The sequence below is a fragment of the Micromesistius poutassou genome, assembly GCF_964030765.1.
Source record: "Micromesistius poutassou genome assembly, chromosome: 21".
Classification (NCBI taxonomy): Eukaryota; Metazoa; Chordata; class Actinopteri; order Gadiformes; family Gadidae; genus Micromesistius; species Micromesistius poutassou.
In genome coordinates this window covers 3,163,631-3,187,501 of record NC_140291.1, presented here as the reverse complement: position 1 = coordinate 3,187,501, position 23,871 = coordinate 3,163,631, and the positions used below count along the sequence as shown (strand labels likewise).

At 45.4% G+C, this 23,871-nt stretch overlaps 3 protein-coding genes across 5 annotated transcripts; 2 read left to right on the top strand and 1 right to left on the bottom strand.

Moving 5' to 3' along the window:
• Positions 1–138: 138 nt before the first annotated feature.
• tubgcp2 (tubulin gamma complex component 2) lies at positions 139–16,923 on the bottom strand. 3 transcript variants are annotated; one of them, XM_084486038.1, is made up of 18 exons: positions 16,828–16,923; positions 8,586–8,764; positions 8,275–8,403; positions 7,953–8,123; positions 7,424–7,586; positions 6,904–7,111; positions 6,176–6,375; positions 5,640–5,829; positions 5,206–5,351; positions 4,933–5,113; positions 4,500–4,680; positions 3,844–4,016; positions 3,046–3,174; positions 2,553–2,673; positions 2,106–2,249; positions 1,814–1,906; positions 1,200–1,363; positions 139–545 (listed from the first exon to the last, which is right to left on the bottom strand). In XM_084486038.1, exons 1-18 carry the CDS (start codon positions 16,829–16,831, stop codon positions 470–472), a joined length of 2,652 nt encoding a protein of 883 aa, XP_084342164.1. In that variant the 5' UTR covers positions 16,832–16,923; the 3' UTR covers positions 139–469. The 3 variants fall into 3 exon arrangements, with proteins under 3 accessions (XP_084342164.1, XP_084342165.1, XP_084342166.1); XM_084486039.1 differs by lacking the exon at positions 16,828–16,923 and adding an exon at positions 9,032–9,077; XM_084486040.1 differs by lacking the exon at positions 16,828–16,923 and adding an exon at positions 8,992–9,034.
• kctd2 (potassium channel tetramerization domain containing 2) lies at positions 9,774–14,857 on the top strand. The gene is made up of 6 exons (XM_084485434.1): positions 9,774–10,404; positions 10,542–10,650; positions 10,804–10,895; positions 11,012–11,107; positions 11,245–11,370; positions 11,600–14,857. Exons 1-6 carry the CDS (start codon positions 10,051–10,053, stop codon positions 11,627–11,629), a joined length of 807 nt encoding a protein of 268 aa, XP_084341560.1. The 5' UTR covers positions 9,774–10,050; the 3' UTR covers positions 11,630–14,857.
• Positions 16,183–22,858, top strand: slc16a5a (solute carrier family 16 member 5a). Its single transcript, XM_084485484.1, has 5 exons — positions 16,183–16,238; positions 16,845–17,273; positions 17,830–17,973; positions 19,148–20,014; positions 20,851–22,858. The coding sequence occupies exons 2-5, from the start codon at positions 16,901–16,903 to the stop codon at positions 21,090–21,092; spliced, it is 1,626 nt and encodes a 541-aa protein (XP_084341610.1). The 5' UTR covers positions 16,183–16,238; positions 16,845–16,900; the 3' UTR covers positions 21,093–22,858.
• The last annotated feature ends 1,013 nt before the right edge of the window (positions 22,859–23,871 follow it).

The following is a 23,871-nucleotide window of genomic DNA, read 5'->3' as shown; positions in this document are numbered from 1 at the left end:
CCGTTAAAACTCTCTCCGTAAACCACTGCAGCAGAGCTAAAGCCTGTACATTTTGATCTCCCACTTCCTACAGAAAGACACTATTTATATTCATAGCAGTGTATGCTCTTAAATAATTCAGTTTTCAATTCATTAAAACAGGAATAAATCTTATTTTTATTTAGTTTTTCTGGTAGGTACAATAAATTACCCATAAGGAGTGTCATGTGTTACATTTTCAGAAAGTAAAGCAGATATCCTTTAAGGTTCCCGGTCCTTTACATATTCAATAAACAGGACATTTCCTTCCAATAAATTCTATACAACAACAATTGAAACATCGGTCTGTAAAAAGGAGGCGTTAACGGTTGCCATGTTTACGTGAACTCTGTGATTGCTATTGTTTGTAGCCTTGACCAACAGGGCGGTGGAGGAGGTGGACAACTTTTAAGTACTTCTTGTCAAAACATAGCACTGGTGCACACAAACGCTACGCCGCCGCTTTCTGGCTCCTCTCGATGGCCATCCGCGAGAGGCGCTCCGTGTAGAAGCCGTTGAAATCCAGCCTGTGGAATCAAAGAGCAACAGGGGGGTCACCCATCAACCATCGCTGTTTCGTTGAAGCCCTCCATGGCACCAAAAAACCACAACGTCATCAACACCGGCTGATTGTAAATCATCATAATACAGTGTTTTTGTGTTATTCGTTTTAGTTACAATTGGGGTGAGGGATAAAACAAGGAGAGTGTGGGCGGGAGCTATGTGGATGATAAATGATTGAAGATCTATTTTTGAAGGTTTTATCCTTTTTTATTGTAGAGTAAGACAGGGAGGTAAGGGAGCGAGAGAGGGGTGTACTACCCGGTAGGGATGTGAATAACTCATGGTCGAATAATCAGTGGGTGGTATGAACGAATAATCGATTATTCGATGTGTGCCGACATTCACAAAGGCAGCCATGGATCATTGGCAAGAAATCACTTAATATCTTATAACGCAAAAAAACTAACTTTAACAGTGATCAGTGTTTGTGTTGTAATAGTGCTACAGAACCAACATTAGTTCCGTCCGTTAATTCTTGTTTATTTGAATGGGAAAAAATGTTAACGGTCCAAATGTTAAAAATCGACTTTGACCCTCGGGAACGAATAATCGAATAATCGAATATTCTGACCCATCCCTACTACCCGGTGCTACACCGCTGTACCCGGTGCACCCACCTGTAGATGATGTTGATCATGCTGTGCTCGCAGTCGTTGGTGCTGTAGATGCTCAGCTTGTCCAGCAGGTCCAGCAGCATGGAGCTGAAGTTGCTGTCGAAGCGTCCGATCGCGGCCTCGAACCCCCCGCCCGACTTCAGGGCGTCGGCCAGCTCCTCCGCGGACTGGTGGTGGGGGTGGGGGGGGGGGGGCAGCGACACACACACACACACACACACACACATTACACATTAGGGATCTCAAAAACAACTATCTACCAATACATAAGAGTGACACACTGTAGTGGAAATTTACTTAATTTGGTTCCGCTTTTGTTTGTGGTTACGCATCTTGCCACAGGAAGTGACTACAGGAGATAATGGCAACTACAGGAAGACTGCAGAGATGGAGATTTGGCCTCATAACATTCTGACCGGGACACACCCATCACGAAAACCCTGCCTCCATTTAATCTTTTGAATCCCATTTGGAAAGCATGGCTGCCCATCCGCTGTCAAACACCCAGCCGACCATCACCAGAACAGGACCAATCAGTGACGGTTCTGCCTTTCCCCCCCCCCCCCCCCCCCGACCCCTGCGGCGTCGCACCACGAACGTTTGCCGTTGTCGCCTACCTTAGTGGCGGCCCTCAGCACGGGGTCCCTGCTCCCGTCGGTGGCGGCGTGCTCCAGGGACAGGCGGTCCAGGCTCATGCTCTGGGAGAAGGACTGCGACGGCACCACCGGGGAGGAGATCACAAGACAGTGCGGGGAAAAAAAAATAAACTTTGGTTATCGTCCCGTCTCTAGAACTCCTGACCCCCCCCCCCCCCCCCCCCGTTGACACCAATGTGGTCGACGTTGCGATGTTTTGTGTTATAGCGTTCGACGGAAAGTACAAAATCACTTGGGCCGTCGCCCTGCTGACCTGCATGTGGTTGGTGAACGCGATGCAGTCGGACATGAGCCTGGAGAAGATCTTGAGCAGCTCCTGGTTGGTCAGCATGCAGTCCTTCAGGCAGTTGTCCAGGAAGCTGGTGTGGTGGCACAGCACGTCGTCGATGTTGGAGGCCTGTCCGCGGACAGGGGGAGAGAGAGAGAGAGAGAGCGCGGTTAGAGAGCAGCACTTCCTAGCGGACTCAGCAACTCCCCAACAAGAGGTTCCTTCTTAGCGATCTTGGACCGCATTACAAACGACATCCGGTTTGCATTACAGCAGAGGATACAAGCTGATCCTAGTGAACACGTTGGCCCCCTTGACATTGGGACCTGTGTGTGTGTGTGTGTGTGTGTGTGTGTGTGTGTGTGTGTGTGTGTGTGTGTGTGTGTGTGTGTGTGTGTGTGTGTGTGTGTGTGTGTGTGTCTCCACACTCACAGATTTCAGGTTGTTCTCCATGACGTGCCACGTGGGCTCCATCACCTCGAACATCATGTAGTACTGGATGTTCTGCACAAAGTTCAGCATGCGCTGGCGCAGTGCAAACGCTGCCGCGAACCTGCACGGAGTGTTAAGGGAGGCAGAGTTGGAGGGTAGGGGAGGAGGTGGTTGAGGTCAAAAGAATACAAAATGTTCAGACTGCATGGTGACATAATGAGTCTCAGAGAGGGGATGTTAGAGACAGGGAAGGCCATTTATTTTAGAAGCTATTTGTTGAAATTCTCCTTAAGTCGTGAGAGCACCCAATAAATTAGGACAAAAAAATGACAAAATTCGGTATCTGTGGCTGTCACAGGTCTGTACGTTCAATCATTTCATTTGATGCAATTGAAATGATTGACGAACAATTACAATAAGTTGCCTCGTAAATCGAGCTTAACCAGTCTGGTTTTTCCAAATCATCCACCCTAGCTTGAATACACATACCCACCATTTAGTAGAGTGGAGCGAATGCTGCTTAGCGTCTTTATTGGTGATCCATACATTGCACAGCAGCCTCTCAACATGTTTGCAGTGAAAGATGTGTCTGAAGAGCATCTGGTATCTGGTCAGGGCTTTCCTGAGGGGGGGGAGGGGGGGGGGAATAGTTTGTACAGAATTACTAGAGTCTTCAAATATATGCAAAAGCGAATCAAGTGCGCTCTGGTAATAGTTTAAGGGCTTTAAGTGACCACAGGAAGATGAAAAGACATTTTATACCAAACTCGTAGTGTGACCGCGAAGCTACCAAAAGCAAAACGAATCATACAGCACATCAGCGAGTCAGTCGGTCAATACATTTTAGTTTCCCTTTTAACCACACAGAGCATAGAATGCAATTGGGATCCACTTAAAAAATAAAAATGAAAATGTATATTTGATGGAGAGTATTACAGCCAATCTCCAATTCAGGACTGATACTTTCAATGTTAAGTGGGCACCTGTAATACTGCAGCTAAAGAGACTGATTAAGGATACAAACTCTCAATAACATCAACAGGGAAGTGTCTCCTGATGTAACTGTGATGTGGTAAAAATACATGGGTGATTGCATATGGGCTTGAATTAGTTGAATTGGGTACCTGCTGTATGTGTAATATGATTTTAATTTAATGGGTCAATGCGGAGTGAACATGTGCTATGTTGTTTTGTATTGTTGTATATTTGTTCTTTGTATGATTGCATATATAAATAAATGTGAAGTAGTAAAAAAAAACAAAAAAAAAAAACGTAGCCATGGGAATCCAACCTGTTGATGATGAGCGAGAGCGGCCATTTGACGATGTAGTCGAAGGAGAAGGCCTCCAGGCCGGTGTGGGCGGCCTCGGTGGGCTCCGCGTTGATGACCGCCTTCTCCTGCTTGGTCTCAATGGCCAGCACCCGCAGCAGCTGGGTGATGACGTTGTGGGGCATCAGCTCGATCTGCATGAGGGCCACCACAGCACAGGGGAACAGAGGGGGGGGCTAGAGGTTCAGACGCCCTGGAAATGTCGACCGCGGTGGTAGCAGAAGTGTGGTTGTGTGGTTGTGTGATAAGGCTAGACTGTTATAAAAAAAATGTACAGACCAAATCAATTATTTATTAAAAAAAGGTGTATGAAACCAAACAACAAAAAACATTGATTTGCACTCTTCTCCCCCGTCTAACAGTAGAATACATTTTTCTTGTAGATTATATCATTTATTATCTTTGACGAAAACTAAGACTAAAAGAAGATACAGAAACACTGTCATCATATATGAGGCATCTGTTGGCTGTAACATTTGCCCATCGGTCCGGATCTGATAACTAAACACTGAACTTTTGGGTTTGGCACAGGGCCTGCTGTTCCTCACGACCTCCAGCAGGTGGAGCCATAGGATCACAGCACAGGTCACGGGGCTGGGGCTCTGCCGGTACCCTACCTTGAGGTCGTCCTTGAAGGGGTCCGTGTTGGCCGTGCTCATCCTCAGCGCCAGCTCCAGCAGGGCCTCCAGCCTGGAGGGCACAATGTCATCCACCGGCCGCTTCAGCTCCTCCTCCGTCAGGTCCATGAAGTGGACGAAGAAGTCCCCTTTGTCCATCAGGAAGTAGTGCTTGATGGACCTGCACAAGGTGGAAGAACCCGCCCAGGACGTGATTGTTTCAACCGTGAACCACAATCTCACACAACATTGTTTTTTATCAAGAACAGATCTGAAAACTGGAACCTTTAATATTGTTTTGTTATTTTTTGGCAAAACATATTGGGAATTATCATTTGACTTGTGAATTTATCAGTTTGAATTATTATGATTAGTTCTAATGAGAATATTTCCGATTGCACACTGATCAAACCCCATTGTTTGGGGGCCTCACCTGAGGCGTGAAACCAGCTCCTTCTCCTCCATCAGGAAGTTGAGGAGGACCTTGCTGGCGTAGTTGTAGGCCTTCTCGATCTGCTCCACGTAGACGCGCTCCTTCAGCGTGTACAGCACCTCCTTGGCCTCGGGACAGGTCACGTCCCGGCCACACTCCCGCACCACGTTCAGGTATTTCCCTGCTCAGCCATGGAGATGGAGACAGGAGATATTCAGAGGTATGAACCAAAGTGCCTTCATGACTTTAAAGACACACCCACACAGACTTTACCTGTGCTTAAGATCTTGTCTGCCATCTTCTGCAGGAAGGAGGGGATGCGGTGCTGTACGATGGTGTAGCGTTGGTCCCAGTACTTGTCGTTGTAGTCCTCCTGGATCTTCTCCTTCTGCAGCTCGTGCTCCTCCACCATGAACTCACTGCGCGCACACACACACACACACACACACACACACACACACACACACACACACACACACACACACACACACACACACACACACACACACACACACACACACACACACACACACACACACACACTTTAGCCCACGCTTTTCCTCCAAAGTGGCTGACACTTACTTTATTTTTAAGTGCATGCCATGTAGGAGTCTTCCTTCCTTGAAAGACGCCCACCGGTAGTCCACTGGGCTTGTGGATCAAACACAGTACTCTTCGGCAGGGGAGTCTGCGATGCCATGCCTCACCTGTACGGGTCGTTGATAATGCCGCGGTAGATCCACTTCTCCAGGATCTCAAAGTAGGGCACGCTGGCCGCCTTGGTCAGGTAGAGGCACAGCTCCTGGGCCTGGCTGTCCCCCGTGAAGTTGAAGGTGCGGTCGTGGAGAAGGCTGAGCGTGGAGCCGCCCATGCAGTCCCCCTTGTCCACGGAGGACGCTGTGGACAGCGATCAACGGGTCAGAATAGAGACCCAGAGCCTCACAGCCCCCAATTCATCACAGGGAAGGTGAAATTACACCGCCGCAACAGAAAGAGAACCTTTGAAAAACCATGATATGTATATTCACAATATGATTATTAAACATCATACAAAAAAAATGATTTAAACCGAAATACCTGTAAACATTATGGACAGTCGGGTTAGACATTAAATGCTACATTTAGAAACTAAATTATGGACACTTATGTACAAGAAGAGAGGGGGAGGGGGGGGAAGAGAACTGGAGAACAGGCACATTTCCAGAAAAGCATCATCACAGAGATGCATTCTGTCCACCCTTACCGATGGAGGCCAGTATCTCCATGGTCCTCATGGGGGGCTGGATGTAGAACCAGAGCTTCTGCAGGGAGAGCAGGCCCTGGCGGTGGAGGTGCTCCAGCTGGGTGACCAGGATCATGTACTCCTTCATCAGGGTCCTCATGGCCGCCGTCAGGGCGTGGTTCACCTGGCCGTACTCGAAGGACGACTTCTCCTCCACGAACCTGTGGGGGTCAACAGCTACGTTAACCGTGGGATGATCGGAGGGACTTTGCTCCCCAAAATAAAAGTTGTATTCTTTCCTATGCCCTTAGGAAGTTGGGGAAACGATGGTGGTCACTGGACATAGAATCTACTTGCGAGCTGTTAAGTTAAGCCCTTTATTATGTCGAATGCACGACAAACATGTAGTAGCAGTTCAATTCCTGGCAAAGAAATCCCAGTGTTCTAAGATAAGCTATCCTCGACAGTGCAGGAACCAAGTAGAAATGACAATAAAATAAATACAATCAAATTAAAATAAAGTAAGTGAGTAAAAATAACAAAAGAGTGAAAAAATAGTTATATATATATGTACAATAGTATACATAGTGCGGTATAAGTGAAGTTATTCCAAGTTATTTTGTGCGTGTTTTGGGGGGCGACTACTACGATCGGTGACACGCCCACAGCCCAGTTTAACCCGTGTGTGGCGTTGTACTGTGGTTCGGTCCTTTGGGACGGGGTCTGACAGGACCACGCTCCACACTCACCGTGTGATGGTGGAGAAGTAGGAGGCGACCGGCAGGATGCGGTTGACCAGCTCCTTGATGGACATGTCCAGGGTGGGGTTGACGATGAAGGAGCGGTTCTGTCGGCCCAGCACGGGCTGGGCGGTGATGTCCCGGCCGTCCACCCCGATCAGCACAAACAGCAGGTCCTCCAACAGGGCCTGCTCCTGCGCCGACAGGGGCATGGTGCCTGCCAGGAACCGGGCACCGTCATCGGTTATTAGTGAGCGATGTGTGATTGTGAGTTGAGCATTGATTTTAGATATGGAAAACATTTTGCTATGTTCTTCATGAAAATATATGAAAAAATTTAACCCATCCCTAGAAGGAGCGATCCCTACTTAAACACCTCAACAACTCTATATAATAATGCTTGTTACGGCATTAACATTTGTTAATTAATGGCTAATAAATGTACCCTTATTACCAGATCAATTAACATATGTTAATTAATGGCTAATAAATGTACCATTATTACCAGATCCCACCACAGACAACCTACCAACAGGGACGACTGGCTCGGCCCCAGGGCCGGAGGGGCCCGTGATGAAGTCCCCGATCAGAGCGGGGCGATCGTACACCCAGTTGGGGAACACCGGGTTGAGCTGTGTGGGGTTCTTCTTGTTGTGTCGTTCCCTCAGATTCTTCCTGGTGACCTCCGCAGACTGCAGCGCAACATAGCAACACAAGGTGGTCCATCACTCCTGCTTCTCAAAGGAACCTTGCCCTTCAATGTGATACGGTCAGTTAAAAAGGCCTGACGACAAGACAATATAATATTCTCTTTGGCCTCCAACAACCTTCTGCTTTCATATCTGAGGCATTCCTCCGACCCTGGAAGATGATTTCTCTGGATAATCCTGGAGATAACGGGGGCCATAACCACCCCAGGCATCCCCAGTCCCCTACACTCTCCCGCCATCCTTCCTATTCTCCACTTGACCCTCTACCTCTTTTCCTCTCCCCTGCCTCCCCTCTTTTGCTACACACCCCTGCCTCGACAGCACTGATAGCGAATGGTAAAGGCTGACCTGGGGAGCGTTGGAGATGGCCGTCACGTTGCCCAGCTTCTTGCGCAGCTCGTCCAGCTCCTGCATGGACATCTTAGTGGTGGTGGAGGGGAGAGTGTAGCTGGTGGTGGAGGTTGCATTGGCGGAGGACTCAGACCGCTCCTTGGCGTTCTGCTGAAGGCACTGAAGCATCTGGAGGAATATCATTGATCATATCAGTTTGGTGAAAAATTAAAGGTAGGTAGGCAATTTGGAAAAGCTAGCGGGCTTGGACGGGCTTATTACGGGTCAGCGACAGCCACATAGTCTGTTTTTTTGTCATTTTGTTGACGGCATTCCTTACCTCTTTGTCCTCGCTGAGTTTGGACAGCAGATAGACCAAGGGGTCCAAGTTGCGGACATTTTTGGATTTGAGCTCATCGTACTTCCTCAAGAAATCATCTGGAGTTTCAGAGAATTCTGCTATTTTAACCTGCAAATAATAACAATTGGCATTGGTTAGGCAAGAGCAATACACAAACATACATCAATTTACACAATTACTAAAACAGGAGCACATACTAATGTTGCATACAAGCCTTGTTGCGAGTAGGGCTACAAAAAGGCTAGACTTCAGCAACGCCTTGCTTGCTTGACTAGAGAAAGCATGCTCACCTTCGCACTGTGTGAAGAGACTGTTGTGGTGACGTATGGGGTCCTGTGCTTCTGCAGCAGGTCTATGTATCCCTCTGCTCCCTCACCACCCCGCACATGAAGCAAGCTGAGCAGCTCATTGACGTCATGGTGTATCCTAAACTCACTCATGGTCCAGGCTGCTGGGATGTCAACAATGGCTAAACAGTAAAGAGATGAGAAATGGTTTATCAAACTGATTTGAAGCCTCGCTTGTTTATGTTTTTCTATTGGGGTGATGGGGATGCTGAGCTAACCGACCAGCTATTCACCGACCGTTCAAAGTAAACGCATACATGAACATCAATACGAGAATCAGTTACAACAACAACAACTTGAGCCTCAAATGTGTCATGTGGAAAACAACAACGTAGTTAATTTCCTGTACCGTCAGGGTTTCAATCGTGCAGTCAGTCATGACATGTTACCTGGCAAACTGGGACCACAGCATCAACAAGGCGCGCTCTGCGCGTTTCTTCTTTGGGGTTTATTTGTTGTCATTGATTCCGTGATGGATAACACTGCCCCCACATGTTAACCTTTATCATTACATCATTGTTCATGTTATATAAATGGTCTGTTATGTATTATCAATTACAAATACTGAGAATATGACAATCGACCTGTGTCAGCGGGTCGTCTTTTTTGTTTTTGTTTTAGAGCTATCGTTTCTTTTCCCCAACTGACATGCATAAGTTCATCTTTTACATCTTTTGTCATTCTTAGAGCAAATTGTATTCGTAGTACTGAGTGAAGGGATAGGTCAATCATCTGTATCATACTTTTACTACTACTACTACTGATTATAATCAGTAATAGCAATAATTAATGCAATAATCATAATATTTCTTAATCGTATTTGTCGTAGTCACCAGTGAACTCAATGAGTGAACTTAATCTAAATATCACTCTGTATTAAATATTACAGACTGGTGTGCATCGGTGAAAATTACCTATGCCCAAATAAATACATACACGTTTGTAATAATGTAGGTTTATGTATAATTTCTTCCTCCCCCAAATCAGTAAAAATTAAAGTATTCTTTTTATTTGCTCAGTGAATCCCACCAGCACAATCTCTGACCCCAGACAAAGCCGACTTTTAACTCTTAATTTGAAAAATACTGTCCTAACGGAAGTAAACAGTAATCACGTTACAACCCGGAAGAATTGTCTTTCTCTGATAAACGTTTGAATAAACAAGAATGACAAATTTGGTGTCGGTAAAGATTCATTAGGAAGCGGCCAACAATGTTTGATCATCGTTAGAAATATTCAGGTCTTAATCACCGTCGGATGAGAGAACAAAGCGACCGTGTACGTGTAGCAACGCCCTAATGCCCACCACCTTATCGGGGAAAAATAGCCCTGCTCTGTTTACAAATCGGGTAAGAATTGTCTCCCTGCGGTGTTGCTAATCGTGCAGTTGTTTCAAGACGAAGGAAATATGGCTGAGCTGCATGTAGTCGAACCGAGTGGGACTAGCACTATAGAACAAACCGAGCACCGTGATGTCCGGGGCTCTGTGCGCCTGGCTTCGCCCACTCTCATGATACCCCCGCGGAACAACCTGCCTACTAGTCCCGGGATGTCGAGCAACCCCAGCCGATCAGTGTTTGGATTCCCAGTAAGAAGCAGCCCATCGTCCCCAATAGAACCAGCGGACAAGAAAGGGTCGCGCTGGGTTCGCCTTAATGTCGGTGGCACCTACTTCGTTACAACCAAGCAAACACTGTGCAGGGACCCCAAATCATTCCTGTTCCGACTGTGTCAAGACGATCCGGATTTGGATTCTGACAAAGTGAGTGCCGTGCTATTCTTGATAATGTTATTCGATTAACACGATAACACATACAGGGGAATGTCAGGGACATTCGTTATAAGTAGGAAATCGAACACACACACACACATATGCTCATGTGCTTGTATTTTTTACAGGATGAGACCGGAGCATACCTGATTGACAGGGACCCCACATACTTTGGTCCTATTCTCAACTATCTTCGACACGGGAAACTGATTATGGAGAAAAACCTGGCAGAAGATGGTAACTAACTATACTAAGTAACTAAAAACAATGTCTAGCTTCCTATGGTATCGTATGAATCAGCTTCATGGGCCCGCATTCTCATGTAGACAGAAACCACCCTCAACTTTTGAGTTGTTTTGAGTTGTTTTTAAACCTGTTGTCTCGTATCAGGTGTTCTTGAAGAAGCAGAATTTTACAACATAGCTTCGTTGGTGAGACTGGTTAAAGAGAGGATACGGGACAACGAGAATCGCACATCTCAGGTAAGCGCCTTGTGTGTGCGTGTGTTTGTTTGCATGTGTGTGTTATTAATATATGACTTATTATTATCATTATATTCCATGTATTACATATATGCGGTTGATTATTTCCTCCCCAGGGACCCGTGAAGCATGTGTACCGAGTACTGCAGTGCCAGGAAGAAGAACTCACACAGATGGTCTCAACCATGTCTGATGGCTGGAAGTTTGAACAGGTAGGAAGACGTTTGTTCGCCACGATGAACACGGTTCATCCTCTTCGAGAGGTCAATTTCAGATAAAACCACCCTCAACAATTGAAATCTCCACCGCACATCAACCATCTCCCCCCCCACTCCTTTGCTCTCCGCAGCTCATCAGCATCGGCTCCTCTTATAACTATGGAAACGAGGACCAGGCAGAGTTCTTGTGCGTCGTCTCGCGGGAGCTGAACAACTCCACCAACGGCATCGTCATCGAGCCCACCGAGAAGGCCAAGGTGAGCGCTCCGCGGGGCAGCTGGACTAGCCAGACTCTGCGGTGATTCCCTCCAGGTGCTGCTGTGAGGGAGTCACAGCAACGCCCACTGTCTGTGTTATAACATCCATCATCCCATACACCATGAAATATTTTCCAGTTAACATTTAGGATGATTGGTGGGATACTCTTGGTATGCAAGGTTGTATTGTCCTAACTCGGTCCCACCCCTATTTTGTCTCTGCCCTTAGATTCTTCAGGAGAGGGGCTCAAGGATGTGAAAAGGCGGCAACGGGACCTGTCGAGGGGTGTGAAGGTTCATCAAGAAAAGAACAACACAACACGTGACCTTGTCTACAGTTTTAGCCACGATTGATCCGTTGACCTCCCCCTGCAGCCACCGTCACCTGCCACCGTCCCCACCCTACCCCTCCACTCCTCTGGTGTGCCTTTCCCCAAGCGCCCCACTCCACTCCTCCCCCTCTCCTCACCCACCTCCTCTTCTACTCCTACTCCTCTTCCCCACAGCGCTTCGACATTAACCCTGACTTGCGGTTGCAGCCTTGTTTCGTTTTTGTTTGTTTTTTTAAACCTTTTTTTTGTCACACGCCGTTGGAGTATGTGGATATTTCCTGCGATACAATGTCTCCAGAGTGTTGTTCCTCAGCAGCGTTCTGTCATGTCCGAGAGGGCTTCGGATTCCCGGTACGTCCTTGAATCTTTGGTGCGGCCCTTATTCTGAACCCCTCGGTTCAGGAGTCGCAGAGGACGGACCCTCTCATGACAGCGCTAAACCACGATCCAGTCTTCACCATCACCATCACCATCTCCACATAGCCAGAACATGAAATGACAGGACCTTTTTTCGCCCGCCCAGTCAGTGCGCGTGGCTTTAATCAACTGCAAGAAATCTGTGACTTATCTCCTCAGGACTCTTGAACGGACAAAAAAATAAATAAAGGATGAAAGGCAACAAAAGCAGACTGAGCCTTCCTCGCCACGAGATTGTGTACGGGATGAGCTCCTAACCACCCCCAACCCAAGACCTGTCGATGGTCTCAACGTGGCATGGCAGCAGACATCATGGAAAGCCCAGAGGAGCTGGGTTCTGTGGGTGCTACAAAGCAGATTTTCATGATGTTCCGCCCTCCAGTTCCTTGAGATACGAGGATGGGAAGGGAGGGGACTACAGTTGTTGGACCTGATTAGAGGACACCCCTCTACCCGGTTTGGTGGGAACCCCTCTGTCCCCTCGGTCCCCCGTCCTTCACCAGTTTTACTTCCAGCCATGCTCCCACAAACAGCCCCTTTCTTTCGTCCACAGCTGTACTGGGTTATGATTCCATTCAAAATCATGCGGTGGACTGGAAAATACCCCGAAAACTAACCTGTATACAAAGGTTAAGGCATGCAAGGAGACTGTACATATATACCACATGATGAAATGATGAAGACGAACTTAATGCAAGCGGTGTAATGACTGATTCCTGCGTCATTGTCGTCTCATATCTGTGTATTACGGTCACTGATGCTATTGAAACACACACGCACACGCACACACACGCACCTACATTCATACATACATTTCAATGGAGCATATCCACTGTGGTCCTGAAAACAAAAGAAATTGTGCTTTCTTGTATATCTAAAAATTGTAACAACAAAAAACAGAGAGCAAACGTTTCACAACTGACGTATATCTGTGCGATAGCCGTGTGTCCTGTGGAAAGCAGTGTAGACTCGGACCATGGACGAATTTAATGCTGCCTCAAAAAAAAAAAAAAAACTCCTGACCCCGTTTCTACCCCGGCCTAGTTTTCTCATGCCAACCGTTTTTTTTTTTTTTATGTCTTTCTTATCTGCAGCTGCCTTTCACGTCTCATCTCCAACCTAAAACAGTGCACGCCTTGTCGCATCACGTCACACAGCATGTGTAGCAACTGTGGTGGCGCCGACCAAATTGTACACGCCTCACACGACTTCGTACACTGAAACGGTAGCTGAGCCCACGTAATCAGCCATGTCGTCGCACAGGAGTCAGTGTGCCCGACAGTAGGCCTCTCGCACGAAGCGGTGGTGCGTATAAAGCTGTCCGGTTATTGGGTGTCGACAGAAGTTTAGCAACTGGTTAAAGTACTTCTTTTGCATTTGGATTTCGGTTGCTCTCTCTTTTACTCTTGTTTTTAAAAGTCCCAACAATTGAGCAACATTTGGAGAGCTAACATCTTCCCCATTGCTGAGACCATTTAGGAATAGTCGTTTAGAGATTTTTAATTCTACCTATATAAAGTAAATGTATAAACCTATTTCCCGATGTTTAATGACCAAAACAATGAAACTTGTCTTAGCAATACTTTTGTGTTACCACTTAACCAAAATTGCAATTTTAAAAGTTAGCTTGTGTATTGTTACTGGTGTAACTACTGCCGTGTTACAGAGGAGGACAGAGCAACATGATGATGCTATGGGTGATTCATTAATTACACATATCTAGCTGGTAAATTTCAAAATCTTTAGATTAGCCATTGTGTGGTTTTTATGAAGAACAAGCATTCACTCACATTGCCCGTTTCTTTTAGTTTCTTTTTTTTTTTACCAGTGTTGAACGCTATTATACACTATCCCATGTATCTGGTGCATTTATGTTATTAGCATGAGCAAGACGAATGGATATTGAAGATGTAAAAATAAATATCCTGTTTCTTTCAGAAACGGAAGCTCAATACACGAGCTTGGTTGATGTGCACCCTCCCCTCCCCTCCCCCTTCCCCCTCCTCTCTTATCGTAAGTGGACTTTTATTGTGCAGCTGTATTATTTTTCCAAGACGTGAGCAGACAATTTGTACTGCCAAGAACATCTAACTGTCTATCCGGAGAAAAGGCGTGGTGTGCTGTTTTATTATTTTTGGTATTATTCCATCTGTGTCTGGTGTTGTGCCTTTTGACTTTTGTTGTGCACAGGTGTTTCCCCTCCCCTTCCTACGGTGTCACCTTAAAGCCAGCAGGCATGCACCCACTTATGTTTTTGCCCCCTTTTATTTCTATTTATTTTCCTTTCCTCTCGGTAAAAGGCTTGTCCCAGTGGATCAGGCGTACGGTCAGGTCCCTCTGAATACTCTGTTTTTTGTAACGTGTGCTGATCAATTGGAACAACAATCAAAGGCTTATCTCGGGCTTCCTTTGTGCCAATACATTGTCAGACGGATGCCACTAACCATCAATTTTACACACGAGTTCGCCTTTAGTCTTGTGTCTTTTTTGGTTTCGTCAGCTTGTTAGCATAAGGAAGTGGGTGTGCTCCACAGACAAGAGGAAGCAGGAAGGGACAGCAGATAGTGGCTTTTATGTTAGTGGAAATTATAACAAAGTAAAATACCAACACAAGGAAAACTGTGCACTATTATAGATAATGAGGAGACTTTAATTGGCTCAAGTTTTCTGTTTGCTTGTAGGCAATGTCTACAGTGACTTGATAGACATTAAAAGCACTTATTTGTCAACTTTTTAAACCCAATTCGCCCATTTTTTATTACCTTGTTGTACCTTGTGATGTGATTGCCATGGACATTTGAATAACACACTTTATTTCTTGTAATGGAAAAAAAGGTGTTTGACAATTTTTTTTATTGTCACCTGCACTAGATACATATATGTGCAATGTTAACAAATCTGCAAAAAAAAACAAAAAAAAACGTGAGAGCATGTATTGTTTTAGAGACTATAATGTTGTTTACAGGAATTTGTCTGACCTCATGTGTTAGTGCAAACTGTGTTTGATGCATGGCAGGAGAGCAGAGGGAAGGCATGATTCTATGGTAGGTGTAGTTTCTTGTGTGGATCCGTTGATCCACAGCTAGACATAATCAATATAATCACATGTTCTATTTTCATGTTCTTTTTTTATTTGGTCATGAAGATTGGACACTAAAACCAAGGTTTGGACACATTAACCAAATAAACAATTCTATATTAAGTCATATTGCAATTTTCCCCCATCCCCTAAATAGCATTTTCTGATCTAAATACTGGCCAAAATGTTGGAAGAATTTGTTTTGAATTGACAGCCCACGTTCACAGCTAAACTAAACACCTGCATGCATTTGTAGAGATACACCCCTGTGCACTCATAATAAAGACGTATTGAAAATATATATTAACTTTGAGTGTCACATTAATCCACAGTATTGATGTCAAATGTGAATATTGTCAATGAGGACTGGGTAGAACTGTTTGAAAGATAAAACATTGTTTAATTGTCCTTTCACTTTTATTTATTTTATATGTTTGAATTTGTCTACCAATGCTGTTTCTTCAAATGTAACGATTTTAACAAAACCCAGTCTGGTTTTTAATCATAAAAGGTGTCTGTTTCAAAATCTGTGCCTGATCGTCCCTTTTTTACTTGACACAACAGCCTGCGGCACCCCCATTCAAGAGAATCATGCATACACGTGGTTTAACAAACACGTGTAGGCTATGCAACAATAATGCTGCGAGTATGGTGGTCCTATGTTCACACCATACTATAGCCTACAAACACAAAAACCGAACTAGTATTTTTGACATAAGCCTCTATGCATTACAGGTATTGCAAATACAAGTAGGCCTGTATATTGAATAAAAAATAGCAAGTTGTATACGTGTATATGTGACAGAACTATAAGCGTCATACCACATACACAACAACCAGCCGAACCAGTCTGAGATCAATGCCAATGCATTGTTCGCGTACGGGAGGAGAGGGGGCTGCTTTGCTTATCCCCTCCAACTCGCCCATGGCGCTTTGTCTCCTCCCACCGAGCACGGAGCCAGAGCTAAAGCCGCTTGTTTATGAGACGTAGTAGACCTCAAGGACGGAAAGACCCAACATCGGACGTAACATACAAAAAGGTTAGATTGTTTCCATCCACATGTCCGACATCTACGAAATCGGTCATTCATATCAATGGTTGTAGAACGTGTGTTGTGTTATGCTAATCTTAGTTTCACTTAAACATTTGCCATGTAGTACTTGTTTGGCCGGCTAGGGCAAGTCAAACATCGGATGTGTACCACATGCTACTAGTGAAGTTCGAGTGTTTTGATTGTCAAGATCCATTCATTTGGATTTCGTCTACGAGGAAAGGTGGGGTTCCTTGGCCCGCCGCAGTAATTGATTGATTGACCAACAACCGTTTTGTTTTCCTTGGAAGATGCTCAGTCGATTATGTAAAGCGTGTGTACGCATGTTGTTTGATCATTGATCATGGATTCTGGATCATTAAAATAACCTGAATGGATCGAAGTGCGTTTGCTACTTCGAGATGTTCGTTAAAAAAATGCTTAACCTACTACAAGGGTCCCATTCACATTTTTTTTTTCCGCAACTGCACGTTATCTCGTTGTAGCCAAATACCTAAAACCCTCATTCCAAAGTCGCAACAACCTCAAAGTATCGAAACTTGTACTGTGTCAAGACATGCATTACTTAATACTTAACTCATTACTTCATTTTAGGTCGCATCAGTTGACATGGGTGGTGCAGGAGCTTTTACTCGGCCACTCCGTGGAAAATGACCAAGCGCAATGGAGACAGTGGGACGAATGATTGCAGCCTTCAAATGGACTCCAGCGAGGTCCCTGAACAGGCCAATGGCAAGGATCAGGAGCTGGAAGGAGGCAACATCAACTGTGACCCAGAGGAGGGGGTTGAAAAGGTTGACTGTGGGCCCCAGGGTTCTGCCCCAATGCCGGGGGCCGTCATAGCCCCTGACGGCGGCTGGGGCTGGGTGGTGCTCGTTGCTACTATCATGGTCTTGGCTCTGACCCTGGCCTTCCCCTCCTGTGTGGGCATCTTCTACACAGACTTGCAGAAGGAGTTCAAGGCCACCAACAGTCAGACTTCATGGGTGCCCTCCATCATGACTTCGGTGCTGCATGCGGGAGGTACTGTATCTAAATCGAGTGCGAGTGATTGGATCAACAATCCTGCATATGTTAATCCTTTAAACTTTGAAGGACGCTGAAGTTTACATATTTGCATCACATTTGCATGATACTATATTGTGTCCTGATGGATCATTATTAATTGAAAAAGATGACTATTTAATAATAAATAACTGTTACAGTATGTAATAGCTGTTACTGTGCGTTCACACCAACGCGACACGTTTCAATGTGCGGTGTGAACACACAGTTATACTTTGCCCAACCAGAATTTTTTGAGTTGACTTCCTTCCCAGAGACGTGATTTTAGTATATTGCACAGTGTGTTCCCTCACTCAGGTTGTAGTTTTTGTTATCAATCTTGAGATTTTGAATTTCTCAGATCACATCAACTTTCACACATAAACCTTAGATGACATTTATATCTTCAATCCCCTGTTCCTCAGCTAAGGTGAAGCCAGTTGGATGAAACAATATTTACCCTTGACACTTCAGACCTTTGCCCTTTTCGTGTTGTACTGTGTATTTAACTGAGAGCAATACCTGTTATCTACAGGCCCTTTTTGCAGTGCATTGGTGGAAAGATTTGGTTGCCGCGCAACAGTTATGCTGGGAGGAGTGCTGAGTGGCTTCGGGATGGCCGCAAGCTCCTTTACCAATTCCATCACTGAGCTATACATTACAGCTGGGGTAATTACAGGTAAGCCGTAAACAGGTATGTCCATGTATGTCTACTACTACTACTAGGTCCAGGTGTGTCCACGCAGTAACAAGCACATATTTCTTGAGGACATTGACGTGAATTTACATCCAGAATGTCAAGTATTCACTGTGAATAGGTCTTGAGTCTGGAAACTTTATGAAGGTCACTTATAACGTTACTACTTTCTACCCGGTATTTTGCAACCAAGGCTAATGCTTTTTTCGCCACACCTATGACCACAACCGGTTAGCGAAATAACTATTTTGTATGAGAAACAAACAACAAGAGAAACAACCGAGCTACATAGATTTCCTTCCCTAAAATTCTGCGGCCAGTTTCCCATTCCTTGCTGAAACATGGTGAGGTCACAAGCTTAGCAACAGACCATGTGAGCTTAAGTAGGATTTAGTCGCTCATTTCCAGCTCTGCCATAGTAGTTATCTAAAATGTAAGAAGCTCAAGTCGAATGTGATTAATTGTCAGTGTTTGTGTCTTAGAGCCAACCTTTCATGGCATATGATCTGAATCTAAAACTGAACCTGTTTAGGTTCCCAGCATGCCTTTTCATGGTGTCTGCACAGGGGGTCCCTCTACTCTGCTCGGTATCTGGAACAGAAAATTCAGCTTCCTTTCAAAAATCCAGTATTTCAGTAACGTATCCCATGGTCTTCGTCGAGAAATAATGAGTTTGGAAGAAGTGAATGAAGACTGTTAAAATAAGAAATGATAACAGTTAATTTGTGGACTCCCTCCTTCGTGAGGAATGTACACTATGTAAACCTGCTTTGTGAGAAAGGAGTGCTGGCAACCTGCTGCTCAGAGGCCTCGGATCCCGCTAGGCTATGTTTGGGTAGTTGGTATGATCTGTGTGGGTCCCAACTGCTTTTCCACAAGGCTATCGCACGGATATACAGTCAGTTGTGAAATGAAGATGTTGTTATAAATGGCATGTTTGTGATGATTGGTTATGAACGTATTGTACAACGTAACGTACGATCGGCTTGTTCCTCCACGTCATCAGCTTCACCTCGGTGGGGTCTACCATGTCAGGGTTAGGAAAGAGAACTACCTAGATGAGGCAATTAGGGATGTGGAAACCTATGGTTTCAACAGACATGCTGTTGTTTACCATTGAAACACTGTTTTGCACAACGCTTTCTCTCTGCTACAGGACTGGGCTTCTGCTTCAGCTTCCAGGCGGCCGTGACCATCCTGGGCCACTACTTTGTACGCCGGCGCACGTTTGCCAACGCCATGTCGTCCACGGGAACCGCCCTGGGCCTGTGCACCCTGCCCATCCTGGGCCACTACCTCAACACTGAGCTGGGCTGGCGGGGGAGCTTCCTGGTGCTGGGGGCGCTGCTGTTAAACTGCTGCGTGTGCGGAGCGCTGATGAGACCCCTGGTGCCCCGGAGGCGCCGCGGACAGCCCCTCATGACCCCCAAGCAGCCCGAGCCCCAGAGGGAGAACGGCGGCGGCGGCGACGGCGGCGGCGGGACCCGGCAGGGCAAGTCGAGGGCGAGGGCCCTGTTGGCCAGCCTCGGCGCCTCTCTGCGTAAGCACATGGCCTTTGACCTGTTCCTCAAGAACCTGCGCTACCGTGTGTACTCCATCGGCATCACCTGGATGATGCTGGGCTTCGTGGTGCCGCTGGTGTACCTGGTGCCCTACGCCACGGACAACGGCATGGAGCGGAGCCAGGCGGCGCTGCTCCTCTCCATCCTGGGCATCATCAACATCATGGTGCGGCCGCCCATCGGCCTGCTGTTCAACCTGCCCTGGTTCAAGGGGCGGCACATCTACGTGTTCTCCACGGCGCTGCTGGTCAACGGCCTGAGCAACAGCATCTGCTGCGTGGGCGCCGGCTTCCCCGTGCTGGTGGTGTACGTGGTGATGTACGGGCTCTCCATGAGCGTGGTGGGCTCCCTGATGTTCACCGTGCTCATGCAGACGGTGGAGATGAGCGCCTTCCCGTCGGCCCTCGGCCTGCTCGCCGTCATGGAGAGCGTCACGCTGCTCATCGGGCCCCCGCTTGCAGGTAAGGGTTGCCGCAAAGGTGGTCCGTCCTTTTTTTTTTTTCAGTCCGATTTTTTTTTTTTAAGGCAGGGCTGTCGTCTGCCCGACGACAGGGATGCTTCCCTCGGGATGATTGAAGATATTCATTATTGCTAATGTGTTCATGCTCAATTTCAGCTTGTGTACTTTGCAACACAACCGTTGTCTTTGGCTAACGAGGAGAAGGGTTTTGTGCTGCTTGGATGCCATTTGTGATGGTCATGTGATCGGATAAAGCCGGGAGCCATCTGCCAATGTGCTTGTCGCTATGACATTGGTCTCTATGCAAAGGTCTGCTTTGCCTCATGTAAATAAGTCCTTGTGTGCCGGGTTCACTGAACATCTACAGGAATAGAATTTACAACCCTCTTTCCTTCCAGGCCGTTCCTCTCCAGCAACAACACAGTCTTTGTTATATTTTTTATGGTTGAATAAGCGTAATTATTGCAAAATCTCTTGGTAGAGATTTGCAGCCATTGGTGGAGGTGAACGCTAAGCATAACACTGAAGTCTAGGCTAGGAAAAGGGCAGGCATGGGCCTGATCTAGTTTCACTGCCATTGCTGGTGTCAAGTGTCAAATGTCTTGTGTCTGGGTCTTCAGGGCTTATAAAGTCCTTAATACACCAGCCATCCACAATAATCCCATATGAATGAGCTTTGAGTTTCATAAATTAGTCTTTCATTTATAAATAGTAGTCTTCTTTTTAATGAAAATTATGCAAAAATCCACATAGATAAAATGTAGTGAAAAAACGACATTGTTTGCTTGTGCTCATTGTGTATGTTCACAGCATGTGTGCATTTATTTATCTTTGCAGGAATCCTGGTGGACAGAACGGGGCAGTACTTCCAAATGTTTTTGGTCTGCAGTTTTGTTGTTGCCTCATCTGGCCTGTACCTCATGGTGTCGTTTTACGTGCTGGGCCAAAGGGACAAGAAGTCGGCAACACAGGGGCAGCCACTGGCTGTGACGGACCAGGACGTATCCACTCAGTGTCAGTACAGCAGTGTGCCAACAGATGGCGTCAAAACCCAATCTGAAGACCACAGTGCAAAGTAAATACAGCTGCCAAGTTTCCACCCTTTGTGAATACTTTCTGTTTACAGGCCGTATGGATAGGACCTGTATTGAAATAGGCCAAAAAGGCCAAAAAGTGTAACGACTTACCAAACAATACATCTGACTGTATTGACCGCACCAAGCAGCAAACCATGCCCAGTAATGTTGCTAGTTATATCCTTGTAACATGGGTCTACTCTGTTCTACAGACCCATGTTACAAGAACCCGCTTTTCATCAACATTCCCTGAAGTTACTTTTTTTTTAGGGTCTGGATTGGCTTTAAATGCAAATAATGAATTGGTTAATGATTTCATAAGAAGATTGTGCAAATAATCCTTAGGTCACACGGTGCACCTGTTTGTTTGGTCAGCAGCACTTATACCAGATGGTCTTGCTGTTTAGGAAGACATGGTGGTTCCATTGTCATCCGGTGGCCATTCTCTATAGTACGGTAATAGTACTGAAGCCTTCTTAATGTACCAAACAAGAAGGTATGCACGGCATACATTAATGCATTGATGAATAGACAGCATGGGAAATTTTACTCAAACTGCTAAATCTGGTGATGGGGTGAACATGATTTCAACATATGGGGAGAAACATTGATTGTACGACGCTATATACACCAATGCTGCTTTAGACCTTACACACAAAGGTGCTCATCCTTTTCACAGTGAGCGTGTCGATACATGCTCACTCTATTAAAAATATATATCATTTTCATATTCCACCACAAAATGGAAATATGTTGTGGCATAGTGGTGGTCAAATTACAGCTCAACTTTTGATGACCAATGAGAAAAGAGGATTTGCCCAAGATAAGCAAAATCGAATTTGGACAACAAGTTTTAGAAGACTGATGTATATGATCTGTCTGACAATCATACACAATTGTGTGTAAATTACTAGTTTCAAGGACAAAGGTTCAAAGACAATATTGTATTTTTTTTGTCAGCCAACTACCTAGTTATTAGTCCTGATTGTTAGTGATGAGTTATTATTTGTGGTGAGATAATAGCAAAATTCATGTGATTTTAATGTAGTGGTGGTTTTCTTTTAAGAAACCACTGAAAAGGTAATCATTTCAAGCAAACACTGAAGAGCTGCTCAATTATTTAGTTGAACTCTGAAGTAGAATGTAACACTGATAAATTAAATACATTAGGTCCTATATAAGGACCAATACAACTGCTATATATATGTACATTTTCCAGATTACATATTGAAAAGTGCCTTATGTTACTAAGCTTTGCAATCTCAATCAAAAATTGTAACTGCCTGGATGCAGCATTCTCATAATCACGGTAGCCATAAGCAACAGTAGGGCTACCTCTGTAGTTGTGCTCGAGTAAATGTGTATGATATTGCAATAGATAGTGCTTAGCATTGGTGCGACATTTGTGTGTAATGTAAATCGTTACATCCAAAGTTTAGAGGCAATGCCCTACCGTTACTTCTGCCTGTTACAGCTATTTTTACGGATGATGAGCCTACATCACAGGAGCTATATCAGTTTACTTATTTTTGTGGTGATATGACAAAGCATACAATAAATGTATTCTATTTGGACTTCATTCTTTATTTTTCTCCCTAGAAGCATATGGTTATACAATTGTTAGTTAACGAGTAGACCTACTTCTTTTGGATTAAATTGAGAATATGACATTTATTTATTTGGGGAAATGTTACTTCTGATGAAGTGGTTAACGATATTATTCATGCTTCATGGAAATATCTGACAATAAATGCATTTCTCCTCCTTGATTATGCTTGCTTTGTTTGTGCATCACTAGATCTCTAAAACAACATGTAGCCTAATGCGTGGCCAGTTTCCACACACACGTAACCTTGTTTCCAGGTGTGAGTGAGTGTGAGAGAGCTTAAACGCCATGATCGCTGAGGACAACATAAAAACATTGTACAAAGTTGTTGTGCACGCCAAGTTTCATGAAAAGTTTGGAGTGAGTGAGATTACGTGTGTTGAGGTCGGAGAGACCCACCGCTTTGCAAACACGGCTGTCTGAATCACTGTCTGAATACAACCCAGACTTCTGCCTCACCCTGCACACCAAATGACTGTGAATCCTCACTTTAAGCCCGAATGCAGTCCCACTGTGCACTGATTCACTAACTGTTTACACACGAGACGTTGGGGAACAGCTGTTAGATGACCAGATTTGGAGAAGAACAAGATATGGTCTTGAGAAGCACATGCAGGCTTATTTGCTTGCATCAGTTAGAAATAAATATGACGTGTGGGTCTCTGGGACAACCCAGCAGAACATTTCAAAGATTTCACTGAGTCAGCTGATAGAATCCCTGCTTGCTTGCCTGTCCTTCCAGGGCTTCACAGATCAAAGACAAGGTGAGTGCTTTCTGTATCTTCTGAACTGAATGTTTCTTACAAAGCACCAATAATAACCGCCCCTATGCTGGTTAGTGTCAGATAACACAGATTAACCACGCTGTTGTTGGTATCCGTTGAGGTGAAAGAAACCCAAACAACAGAGAAGGAGATAAATGAAGACCGGAGAGCACTACAGAACAGCTGCTGTACGGGCCGCTCTGTTCTGCTTTATCCTCAGTGACCTGAAGGAGATCCACCCCATCCACCACTTCTCCTTCAAGGTGAAGACTCACTTGGAATTGTGTGTGTGTGTGTGTGTGTGTGTGTGTGTGTGTGTGTGTGTGTAGGCCTTTGGGAATGTTTTTGAGGCAGCCATAATGAAAACAAAAGCAACAAAGGATGTCAAGCAGAGAGTGAGCAACCTGATCAC